General features: G+C 36.4%; 1 protein-coding gene across 2 annotated transcripts in view; it reads right to left on the reverse strand.

Moving 5' to 3' along the window:
• The window catches only part of CCDC93 (coiled-coil domain containing 93), a 63502-nt gene that overhangs the window by 11123 nt on the left and 39381 nt on the right, over window positions 1-12998 (reverse strand). For both annotated transcript variants that reach the window (XM_042041170.1, XM_042041169.1), the window contains exons 7-16: window positions 11526-11626; window positions 10390-10429; window positions 8862-8954; window positions 8322-8372; window positions 7217-7303; window positions 3830-3946; window positions 2324-2386; window positions 2076-2149; window positions 1447-1528; window positions 259-330 (exon numbers count right to left, since the gene is read on the reverse strand). In XM_042041170.1, the coding sequence (XP_041897104.1) occupies window positions 259-330; window positions 1447-1528; window positions 2076-2149; window positions 2324-2386; window positions 3830-3946; window positions 7217-7303; window positions 8322-8372; window positions 8862-8954; window positions 10390-10429; window positions 11526-11626 (780 nt within the window). The remainder of the gene's footprint in view (window positions 1-258; window positions 331-1446; window positions 1529-2075; window positions 2150-2323; window positions 2387-3829; window positions 3947-7216; window positions 7304-8321; window positions 8373-8861; window positions 8955-10389; window positions 10430-11525; window positions 11627-12998) is intronic.

The raw sequence follows: 12998 nt of genomic DNA on the forward strand, positions 1-12998 counted from the left end.
CTACAAAGAAAGGAGTAAAAGGCACAAAAGCGTCTATGAGCAGAGCCCCATGGATTCTGCAAGAATAACAGAGAAAGCTGCAGCTGCTTTCAGACTCCTGTATTTCTATGATTATCAGCCTGAACTGTGGCTTTACAGAGCTTTTCAGATATTCCAGCAGATACTTTACTGCTTATAAGAATGTCCCAAAAGTCAGAAGGACCCAAACCAACATTTCAAAACACAAATTGAAAATAAAACTTAGACATTTGCTATTACCTGTTCCTCCCCATTTTCTGCTGCTTCAGCTTTCAAATTCTCAATGTTTTGTTGTAGTCTCTCCATTTCTTCCTTTAAAACAAACACAAATTGATGTTTCTTTTAACTGAGACCTATTGTCTTAACAGGGGAGAGAAGGATCTTGACCACACACACTTCTAACAAAATGTTAGAGCTGACCATACACATTATATTTAAATTTGGAAGATTAAACAGCATTCCCTGCTTAAGGGTAAGGCATCCATTAATATTCATTACATTAAACTGTCTGCTTTTATCAAACACAGGAACAGATTTATTTCTTACTTGCAAATATACCAGATCCAGCTAAGACAACTCATGAGTGACATGGAAAATAAAACTGAAGAAGCAAAGCAACGTTACAACAGTGTGACACGGGACTGCAATGTATGGCATTTGCAGAAATGAATGAACCTAGAGTTCCTTGCAATGAAGTTTCCATCGCAATCCTTCCAAGCTTTCCAAAGGTGTATGTATGGGAAAACAAGGTTCCTATACTCAGTCTAGGCCTTAGAACAGTATTTACTTCTTTTCATTCTATTAAATTCCATCCACTATTGTTTGAATAGAAGGAAATGAAAACACTTCTCTCTGATCCAATCTCTGAGCAGTCCATAAACACAGCAGTAGCAGGACACCAAACACAGCAATTAAGCAGTAAAACTCAAACAAGCTCTGAAAACTCCAATAGCTCCAACTCGTTCTTGTCTCTTTCAGTGGCCTGCTCCAAAGGTAGGGGCCTTGCTGACCCCTCCTCTTGGGCACCTCTCAGGGCACTGCTGGCTGCATTATCCAGGGAGAGATGATCCATTTCAGGCTGTGACAGCACAGGTGCGTGTCCAGTACAGCCCAACCCCACACCTACATTTTAACAGAATGGGAATGGGAGGCAGAGGAGCCCCAAGAGCCACAGCTCTGACCAGCACAAGGCAGGTGTGGTGTCTTGGAACTGCCCTGTACTAAGGAAGGCCACACGACTCAGATGCCTTCCTCACTCCTCCCTGCTCCAGGGGTGTTAACATTCAATGTAAACCTGGAGTTACTGCTACCTGGAGGCTGGGGGTGTGGGACAGATGACAGACAGGGACACACAGCACAACAACAAATCAGTAAAGTGCTTATTTACCAAGTTTTAAATGAATCCTTGTAGGAGACACTGGAACTTACCCTACAATGTGCTTTGAACTCTTGCTCCTGGCTTTTTAGGTTTTCATTCATGGCCACCAGTGCTCGCAGACTCTGTAATATGCTAAATTTGAAGATCCAGTAAATCACGTTAGATTTTTAGTTTCTAATTTAAACAGATGGAGAATTAACATATATTAAAACAATCTGAGTTCTGAATAAATTTATAATAAAACCTGGGTAAATTAAAACCCCAAGTATCACCACTGATATACCAAGGTCAAAATAAAGATGCAGTATTACACTGACTATTCTGATGGCTTTGCTATGTTTTAACCTCATTATTGTGGAAGTTTTGAGAGACTCCTATTTAATTTATGTGAGATGAAGGCTTCAAATACGAACAAAATAAATCAAGAAGGCCTCATCTACTTGTCAAATGTGTCTAGTGTTCTTCTGTTTTAAACACCTACAATTATTTTGAACTACAGACTGACACTTTTCATTCTGACTGAATTCTATTGTAATATTTTCCTGTCTTTGAAAAGCAGCTGGAGAATTATTTAGTTTTTAAATTTTAGTTATCTGTTTAGGTTGACAAAGCAAGAAACACTGAATGATTCATTTTAAAACCATTATTTTTCAGAAATGTAACAAAGGAAGACACTTACCTAGAATCTGCTTGGGATTCTATTGTCTCTAAGGCTGCCAATTCCTTGTCCAGCTTTTCACTGTAACTCTTAACCTAAGGGTTACAATTAATAATAAATTGATTAATAATAAAGTGACTTTCCCACACCATGAGATCAGTGAGTTAAGCTGGCAAACACCTTCACTGTTTAATATATCCCTTCACACACAGAATTTCTCAAAGAAGTTTCAGCTACAATCAGCACACGTTAAAACATACAAAGATTACCTCTGTTAATGTCTTTTTTGCTTCGGTACATTTTGCCTGCAGATCAGCACATTTAGCTTGCAACTGTTATGAAAGAGGAAAAAAAAGAGTTGGATTCTATATTCACACTAATTACACCTGTAATGGAGAACAGAGAATATTTGAGCTCTTCATAATGGTTGTCTGTCAAACAGCAGGCCAAGCATAACAAACACTGTCTTTTCTTGTCAGCTACTCTTGCATCTGATTGCAAGAATTCTGATTGAATATTTAATTACTAACAGCAAACATTTACCACCTTTTACATGCATTAAGTCCCAGAATAAACTTTTATTTTACAAAATAGAGCCCAACAGAATGGTGACTTACTGGACAGAATCTCTGCTAAATTGCTCAAACTTTTTTAGCCTGGTTGTACTGGCCTAGTTTTACACCAGGCTAAGAATGAGTCCCATTTTATATTTCTCCAGATAAGTCATGGCAATTCAAGACTTGCACAGAAGCATTACAGCACCAAACCACAGACATTTCCACACCAAATAACCAAGCTGCTTTATGGTTTTCTTTTGTGTAACTATGGAAAGTCTATTAAGAAGGCAGTTAGCAAAATATGTATTATAATCAAATATTAGGTATTTCCCTTGTCAATTAAATTACAGAGGCTAACTTTAAAATAACATCCTTCCTTAAACTCCTTATGATTTAAGATAACATTGCAAATAGTAACAACAAAAATGGGATGTGGTTTACAAAAGTGGAGCAAAAGTGAGCAAACAAAAAATGCACATGTAACTCAGTTCCACTTCCTTTCATGCTGCTTTAGTTTGCTATTCACAACACAGAGCTGTGACTTATTGTTCTTACTCTTCCCTTTCCACAGCCGAATTTATAAAAAGAAAGCTTTTTCATTGTTTTTCGTAATTTTTCACCAATAATTCGCCAATAGACTGAATTACAACTAGCTGAAAAAAATTTAATTCTGCAGTCTGCATCTCATGAAAACTGACATGAACTGTTAGTTTTGAGAAATCTTGCCAAAATTTACTGCAGTATTGAAGCCAGAACTCCATAAACATTTTTTAAAAGGCGGGGTCTTGACTGTCACTGATTTCAAAAGCTGCTTTTGGCAAGTGGTAAATAAAATTCAGCCAGGAAATTTTTACTTCACTGAAGTGATAAAAGGATTATATTTGGCGTACAGCTGTCAGTACATTTTTTCCCCATATAAAAATTGCACTGAGATTGTTATGTACTGAAAACAAGCAGCACAGAATTAAAGGGCCCTCAAGCTTTAAAATGGCAAATAGCATGGTCCTCCCCAAAATTAATTGAGCTAACTGCCCCCAAGAACACAACCTGTTCTCACAATCCAAGGCCAACGCAAGCAAGACATTCAGAGAAATCAGCGTTCAGCGTGACAAATTGCTGGTGCAGAAGACAGCTTGCAAATCTTTTCTGGATGGCAAAAACTTTGTTATCAACCACTTTTATCAATGTTTTCTTCTTTATTACACATGCAATACTTACCTCTTCGAGGAGTTTGGTTTTTTGCAAAATCTGCTTGTTCAGAGATGCCACCTTCCTTCTGTGTTGCTGGGCAGCTCCAAGCCTTTCTGGTCGCTCCTCAGCAGAAAGCTCAGATTGCTGAAAAAACAATAACAACAGCCTTTTGGACCTCCCAACATTGTTTTCTGCTTCTTCAGAAGCTTAAGAAACACCAAAGTGGGACACACCTTATAAAAAACTGTGTTCCCCTGTCCAACAGAATGAACCACTGATTCATCTCACATCAAAATAAGGAAGCAGCTAAACAACTGAATTATATTCCAAAATTTACAAGTAAAGTAAGCTAAAAAAGTCAGGTGCCCTGGGACAGGTGGAAATGCTACAGTGTACTAGAAGACAGACAATTTTTTTGCATCAGCATTATGGTTAAACCTGGTAGAGTTCTTAAATGGAAAAAATGTAAGTGTAGTAAAAAACACATTAAGCCGTGATATTCACTGAACTTGTTGAATCAGAGATGTTGTACACCCCAGTAAGTAGCTCCAGAATTTTCAGAAGCCTTGAACAATAGTGTATTTAGATTCTGAAACAGAGGCTTGGATGCATCTTTATGGTGAATGACAATGCCATACTCAGTGTGGTAGATACATTTACCACTGAGGTTTTTTTGTGTGTGCAGGTGTACTATTGACACCAGCCTTTGAGAACTACTCCATCCAGCATGCATTGCCAAGAGTGTCTCATAAATACATAAGGAAAACAGCAATCTGGATCCAGTCTCTGGTTCTCCCTGGATTGTGAAAGCAAAGCTGACAGAAACATTCTTTATCAGAAATAACATACATAATAGAAATTGTGTATTTGCAGTAGACAAAAGAATCATTAAAAACCAGCAATATCTTGATGTCTAAGGGATTATTTGCCTAAAAATTATTTGTACCTTTTGCAAGTCCTCACTTTAACACTTAAATCCATCCATTTTGGTAATTTTCTTCATGCACTCAGACTTCTTTTTTCCACTTAATCCATTTTCCAATATTTCATTAGAAAACCAGTTAATTTTCAAGTACCTCAAGTGCTAATTTATAGCCTGTCAAAGACTTCAATACTAAGTGCTTTTTGAATAATTACCAAATGTTGACAACTGCTACAATGCATAATCATAGAAAATGCTACAAGAAGTGTGATAAACTCTTCACTCATATTTGCTCCTGGTTCCACTCTAGGCAGATGGGTAAGCAGCTTAATTTTAAATGAAAATAAGAGGCAAAACCTGTTTTCCTCCTCTCCATTTTCTGTGTTATTCATATTGAAGAGCAGCTTAATGATTTGTTATGTTTTTACATCCACAGCAAGAAAAGACCAATCCTGACATCTTAACCCATCAATCCACAGGCTTGCTTTCCTTTTGGAAGTGCCTCTAAGCAACACCTGTAACCCTGAACCACTCAACAAATACACATCCAGTCTTACTTACTCCTCTCCTTATTTAGTCAAACCACATTCCTTCATCATGTTATACATTCCAAAGCCTCATCCTTCTCACCACACATTAGCCTTTTACATGCATAAGATACAAATGGAGAAAAATGGAAATGCAAGAGAAAGAAACGTGAGCTAAACCAGTCTGAGACTGATGTTTGCAAAAACAGTGAAAATCCATACACTACAGCTTTGGCATTAAATAAAAAAGGATCATATTTCAAGAAGTGAATTTTATAGCTTGCTTTTTGAAAATGGGAAAGAACCATCACCCCAATACAGAGGTTTCTGCAGAGAAATCCTGCTCTGCAAATGAAAAAGACTGGGGTGAGCATCATGCAGTCACTGTGGGCTAAGGATCCATTCTGCAACAACACTGTAGCTTTAAAGTTATCAAGGATGTGGGTTCCAACTTGTGGAGAAAAACCCATCTTTCAGCACAGAAGAAAGCAAGCACAAATTATAGAAGCCACTTTGCTTTTGACCTTTTTGTTACCTGATCTCTCACTACACTGAAACAGCATAGTGAGCATAGTTTAAGAAGCTGTATTTGAGCACTAATCTCTCTGACTGTTTAAAGATGATCAATTTGCTACTCATTAACAATTTTCTGCCAACATTTTTAGAAGGTGAGGGACGACACTGAAATCCTCCAGTTCACCCAGCAAGTTAACATGGGAGCAGAGGAGGGGCAAATGCAGAAAACTGTAAGCATTGATCTTGTGCAAAAATGCCTCTTGTAAGAAAGGTCCTGGCATATGGCAACATCAGACCCAGAATTTGGGTTGCCAGCTATCTTCACTGGGCTTGTGGATTCTGTTAAGACTCTGGTGGACAAATAAGCACTGCTGTGTTTCTCAGGCTATGTATAGTTACCTTGGGCTAAGATTATTAGAATTATATCCAAACATTGCTGATGTTTCAATAAACTCTTTGATAACTTCCTTAATTCTTTTCCTAGTGCATGCATACATGCACAGAAATTTTATTTTTTTTTTTAATCACATTCAATAGATTTGAAGAGTGATCTATTTTTGGTTTGACTTGAATCGGTTCTTACTTTCCAGAGTATTAATCACTGTTCTACTATAATAGTCAAGGTCCTGCTGCCTTCTCTCAGAACAGAAGAAATGTAACATTGAAATATGACCCTTGAGCTTCTGTTCTTCCAATCTTTTATAATAGAGAAAGGCCAAGAATTTGCTGTTGAGCTATAGGGTTTATCTCCAAAATGGGAAAGCTCCATACCTCAAATGTGTCAACAAAAAGGAAGAAATATGAGGAGACTATTGGACAAGTAAGAGCGACCTATAGCTCATATCTGGCAGTGATGTATTGTATGCATTAATTGCTTGAAAAGCCAGATTTTCTTCTCACATTACTGCAAAAAACAGTCACAGTTCAACACAGTAACTGGAGCAAACACACACATTTAATTGCTTTGAATTCTCAAAGCAACAAAGGTTTGGATTTGATGAAATGAAACTCAAGATCCAGGGCATGACTGAGAACTGGAGTCCAGTGCAAGCACCTGGAAATCTGAGTGGAGGAAGCCTAGACTTTTCTCTGAGCAGGCCCACAGAGCTGTATTTCTGTGCTTAACACTGAACATTTTAAAACACATCAAGAATTTAGGCCTGTAGTTTGAATAGATAAAACTCAGGCCCTTCTTCCTTCATTAAAGCCTTTAGGCATGTGCTTAAACCCAAACTAGTCATTAATGTAATTCAGGGATGTGTATTATCACACCAAAAGCCTGTGTATGTTTAAATCTCCTTAAAATAAATTCTGGCTGTGCTGCTACCCACAGCATGTATTAAAAAGTGTGCTTCAAGAGAATCATGGCAATGAAGTTGGCAGCTTAAGGCCTAAATTAACAAGCTATCAAACACCACATGGTTAAACCCACTCGGGTAACACACTCACCTTCTCAGCATATTCAGACACAATTTGCTTGATCTCATCTGACTGGAGTCCAACAATCTGGCCAACTGTGCTTGCTGTCAGTTTGCCCTGCAATTGTATCAAGAAAATGCTTGGAGTTTTGGAACTGCCTGTACTTTTACATGCCAATTTCCAATAAGATCTAATTTTAAATAGAAATTTGCGCAATGGGTAAAAATCTCTAATCATAAGGAAAGTCCAGGAAACATTTCACCCCCCAAACATAATTTTGCTGATAGAAATTTCTCACTAAAATCTTTTTAGCAAATTTTTATTAATATTTCAGAAACTTATTTTTTATTCTTTATACTGAATTTTGCATTTGCAGTAATAAAACTCTAAGCATGCAGGCACATGCAAGAATTCACCTTTAAACTGCATGCATGTATAAAACCAGTTTTCAAACAGAACTGAATTCTACAATGGATTTCAGTAGAAAGCATGTCAAATCAACTCTGAGACTAATTATTACCTTTTCTTTCATGACTCCAACATAAACAGAAACAATGTTTAACAACTGAATTTATTCCCAGTGCTTTCACCCAGAAATCAAAGAACAGACTACAAATTCCATTATATCATTAAACACAATGAATTAAGAAGATACATATCCAGTATCACATATCCAGTATCACATATCCAGTATTTTCAGTGTCTGACACTAATGCTGTTGTTTATAAATATTTATCAAAGCTCTGAAAAGCACCTTGAAAGGCATAAAATTTTCCTCCACTCTCCTCAGTAAGAAGATTATTCCTCTGAATAACTTCACAAGATGAACAAAGTAAGACAGTGCATCTTGGGTAGCTGCAGAGTGATATCTTTCCTCTGAAATTCTTGCAGAAATCATTTGAAAGAGGCACTTATTTATATTGTTGTTATCATTTCAAGGCAAATGATGAACTAATTAGCCTTGTAAAATTTACTGTCTTGCTGATTCAACCATCTTTTATGCACTCTCCTTTTGAAAATTTAAACACAGTCATTTCCAAGACTTCAGACCTGAATCAGCAGTCTGATTTTAGGAATAATTACCACAATCAACCATAATTTAAACAAATCTGTATCAGTTTTAAATGCTACTGACCTCTTCTGTTGCCATTGCAGCCATTCCAGTCATCAGAGTTTTAATGCGAAGCTAGAGCAAAATATGAAGAATCACACATAACAATTTAACTTTTATTATTTAGCCTTTTTCTGTCAGGGACACATACATATAATTAGTATCATATAACATGTGTTTTAAAACATGTAGTGGGGTACTAAGGCTGTGAAAGTTAAAGAAGAGGCAGCTAAAGTTACCAAATTTAAGGAAAATTTCTTATAACAGTAAACATTCACTCAGATTATTCAGCTCCCACTGTCAACCAAAAATCAATCTTTTAAAAAAATGCTCAGATTAAAAAACAAAAAAACAAACAAACAACAAAAAAAAAACCTGGTTTTGGGTATTAAACATCAACAAACATTAATTCTGTGCGTCAATTTCAGGCTCCCTGTTCTCCTGTGGGAAGCAACTCTCACTTCAACTAACCATGAAAATTTTCCTTCTTTTGGAGAACAACTGGGCAGTGAAAATTGCTGGGCAGTGAAAGTAACTCCCATGCCTACTGTGTCTGGGGCTCACCTCTTCAGCAGCCTGGAGGTCATCTTCATCACAAGGCTCAGCTTTCCCTGCTGCTGCAAGCCCTGGAGGTAGCACTGCTTTTTTATCTTCAGCCTTTTAAAAAAAAATTAAGACATTATTATACCTAGTTCCAATATTCTAAAGTGTTAAGAAAGACATCAAGGAGAAAACTGGAAGGTAGCTGTTCTGTTTATATGAATACATTTCAGCTACTGGAACATCCTCACACTCAAATCATGCCAAATGTAAGCTTCCCTGATTCTCACAAGTATTCCAACTGTTCCAACTGTGCCTCTGGCTTCCTATGGACTCATCTGGTCCAAAGATTCCTTATTCCACAGCCTTCTGAGAGCTACCAATCTCAGGAGACAACCAAGAATATGGTGCCTACTACACAGGACAAGACTGAAAACTTTTTTTTACATAAATCGTTTTTGCAACTTAATATTGGTGTAACAAACATACAACATAGAAAGTGCAAACCTGCCTGGTTCAGTTAGAAGAATTCGTACCACTGAAGTAAAGAGAACTGGGGACAGCCAGACTCAATTTCTAGGTGACTCTACTGCACCACTAACCTATTTCACTGTCCACTTCTGCCTTACTGGAGATTCAGTTTCCACAACAATCATGGTGAATGTCTAATATACAATATCCCAAAGGCAACAGAATTTTTGGAGAAACAAAGTGAACTCTATAAACATGACTAGTGGTTACTCCGAGGGAGTAAAAAAAATCTGAGGAGAAAACAGGCATGCTTAGGTTGGGAAATATCTCCATTTATAAAAAATTAAATGTGAAATTTGTATGTGGAATATTGAAATAATAAAGAAGAGCCACTTCAATCTACTCAATGTATTGTTGGGTCCATACCATGCTTAATGTATTATCTTCATTATCTCTGCCTATAATACAAACTTGTAGCCAAATTAATATCTGCACTGAAATAATAAAACTGCAGGTAGACTGCATTTTAAGGACGTTTTAAGATTCCATAATCATCAAAGCACAGCAAGGACGTTACTTTTCAAGAAGAACAATGATTTATTTATGCCATGATATCACTTTTCTCTATCACATTAAACAAACTGTTTTGTAATAAATGTCTGCAATATTTCGTACCAAGTTGAATGGTTCTTTGAAAAGAAAAACCCTTAAATGGTCACATCATAGAACACTCAGTTAAAAAATACTCACTAAACAGACAAGATATGTCATTACCTAACAGTAAAAATCAAACCAAAACAAATACAACATCCAAACTCTCTTTCTTCTAAGCAAAAAAAAAAAAGTTTGCAAAATGTGATCTGTGAGCAGAGATGAAGGAAATCCTTTAAAAAAGGGTAATCAGTTCCACCTTTCACAGCATGCAGATTTTTAGTTCCAGTTAGCCATTTTTAAGATCTGTTAATAACAGAAGTTATAGCTGTTTATTCTGCTGTTTTCTTTTAAGATTTAACAGTAACTAGCACTTCAACAATGCAGCTCTTCCCACAATTTGAGTATTTTAAATTAGTATATTTTTTACCTGTTCTGTTTTTCCTGCTTGTCTGCTGAATCCGTATCTCCTAAAAGAACAATAGCAACATGAAGGAAAAATACTGTTGTTTATGACTTTCACAAATACATTAAGTTTCTATCAGTTTTCAACATAAGATATGCACCAAGAGCCAGGACTAAATCAGTTTTGAAATGTTTCAAGGAAACTAAATAAGCAGGTACTGGAGCATATTTACAGAATGATTTCAGATCCATCTACTCCTTCCATCATGATTTGCAAATCTTGACTTTCCATAAAATACTGTCATGTAAAGCTCATGAAGGGAAAAAGCAATGCCCTCTTCCCATTTGAAAGTTAGTCCTGAGTTATTACACTACACTCCATGTCCGTGTTAAAAGGAAAGTACTTAAAACAGAGAGACAAAAAAAAAAAAAAAATCTAAAAATGTATGGCTTTAGGGGAAAAGAAGCCCCAGAAGATACAAAATGGAATTCAAATGTCATCCACACTTGTTAAGTATTAAGACCTCAGAGAGCAGACAAGCTGTCCTTACCACTAAACTGTGAAAAGAAAACTGGAAATACAAACCAGAAATGGAAGCTCTGTAACTTCATTTTTATATGTTTGGAGAGCTCTCAGTAAACCAGAGGGACTTTCAGAGATAATGGAAAAGTGAAAGCCTTTGTAACTTTGTTTCTGAATGAAAGTTTGCAGGAAAGTAAGAAGACAAAACATTCAACCATGATTCAGCAACTACATGAGAACTAGAAAAAGAAGCAACAGCAACTGCAGCTCCTTTTTCACCAAATTTTCATCAGATTGCTTGCAAAAAACCAATATTGATTGACACACACTACCTGGAAGGGTCATGAATTTAAGCCATTTTTATAAAGAACAAGTATGTTAAAGAAACATACCCTAGTAGGAGCATAAAACTTGAACTTGGTCTCCCATTGTACAAAATACGGTTCACACATACAAGGACTGTCCAGTCCCCAAAGAATTTACAGGGTAATTAAACAAGATTGGAAACCAAACAGGAGTAAATCTGAAATAGTTCAATTCTAAAGTAGTAGGAAAAACCCTACCACAACCCAAATGTTATCTGTACTGCTTGTAATACACACTACAAAACCCACAGAGAGCTAAATGAAGCCTTTCACCTGCCATATTCCAGAAGTGTAGCATGAACCTTTGATTCCTCATCCAGCAGTTCCTCAGCTCCTGTCTGACGTTTGTATTTTCTCTGGGGTTTGTAAACCTCCTGCAAGACAGTGAATGAATTCAGAGCTTGTAAAAGGGTTTTCTAAAATAAATGAGGAATTGTTATCTAGAGTGATATACACACTGTTTGCTTTCCAACTCAATATACTTACCCAAATAAACATCCTTCTTCACCTTCTCTTTTTGGAATTACATTGTAAGATCTTACCGAATTGATTTCTAAGCAATTTGCTACAGAAATTGTCTAAGTTTAAAAAAAATTATAAATTACTATTTAACATGGAACAATGTCTCAGCCATCTCCTCTGCCATGTTTGAAAGAATAATAAAAAGTAACACACTCAACATCTATTAAAATGATTTGGCTAATGCCAGTGTCTAGAAATGTTACCTCCTTTGTGAGTTAATTCTCTTTTTAAACTCTGATTAGTTAATTAAATGCAATTATTATTTACTCAATGATCACAGGTTACAATGGAATTAAAGCAGATTTTATTATAATTTAAGGAACAAAAATGTCTCAAGAAGTTTGGTAGTAAAATTACTTTAATCTCCTTCTATCCCAGTGTAATCCAATATCTGGACAACAGCCCATCAAATAAAACAAGAGCTCACAATTACTATTTTGTACTGATAGAGCTGCTTCCAATTTAAAAACAAAAGGAAGAATATTTCTTGCTTGATCTGACTTTCTGCACTGTGCAAACTATTATTTTCAACAAACAATTCCTGCACCATAACACAGCTGAAATGGCTTTCCATCATTTTCAAATATGTAATCCCAAAGTGGAGATTTCAAACAAGTGAAAATTGACAATATTCCTTGGCAGGCTTCTCCTGAATTTGTCTGTTGCTTTTTACAATTTTTACTTCATTTCTAATCTTAATTTCTGTCATCTTTACTTGCAGCTATTCAATCTTGCAGCATTTTTGACTGTCACATGAAAAAGCTTTTTATGACCAAGGATCTTCCACTAAATGTACTTTCACATCTACAGAAAGGCAACGTAAGTCATAAAGGTAATTACTTTTTGGTACTTTTATGGTGGCATTCTATTTTATACCTGTGCTATATGAAGTGTAGGCATCATACCCTAAACATTAGTCTGGGCATCAGGTAACTGAGCAGTTGAACAAAACCACTGCAAGATAACCTCAATTCACCAGCCAGTCACCTTTCAGTAGCAGTAGTCCTTCATCTAATGACCATCACTGATAGTTAACATTCCCTTTTCCAGCCTCTAGGCCCGATCATGACCATGAATCTTAGTGTACTGTCCCTTTGAGAAAAAAGGGTAGGTCCTTAGATCAGTTATAATAACGAATTCAGACAACAGACTCATCTTTCATACTTGCTGATCCACTTTGAGGAGAGTGGATTTCTCTTCCAGTTCCAATGCACAATGATTTAA

This window comes from Corvus kubaryi, unplaced genomic scaffold (genome assembly GCF_017639235.1).
Source record: "Corvus kubaryi isolate FWS band 111438036 unplaced genomic scaffold, C.kubaryi_AGA036_p1.0 37396, whole genome shotgun sequence".
Taxonomy (NCBI): Eukaryota; Metazoa; Chordata; class Aves; order Passeriformes; family Corvidae; genus Corvus; species Corvus kubaryi.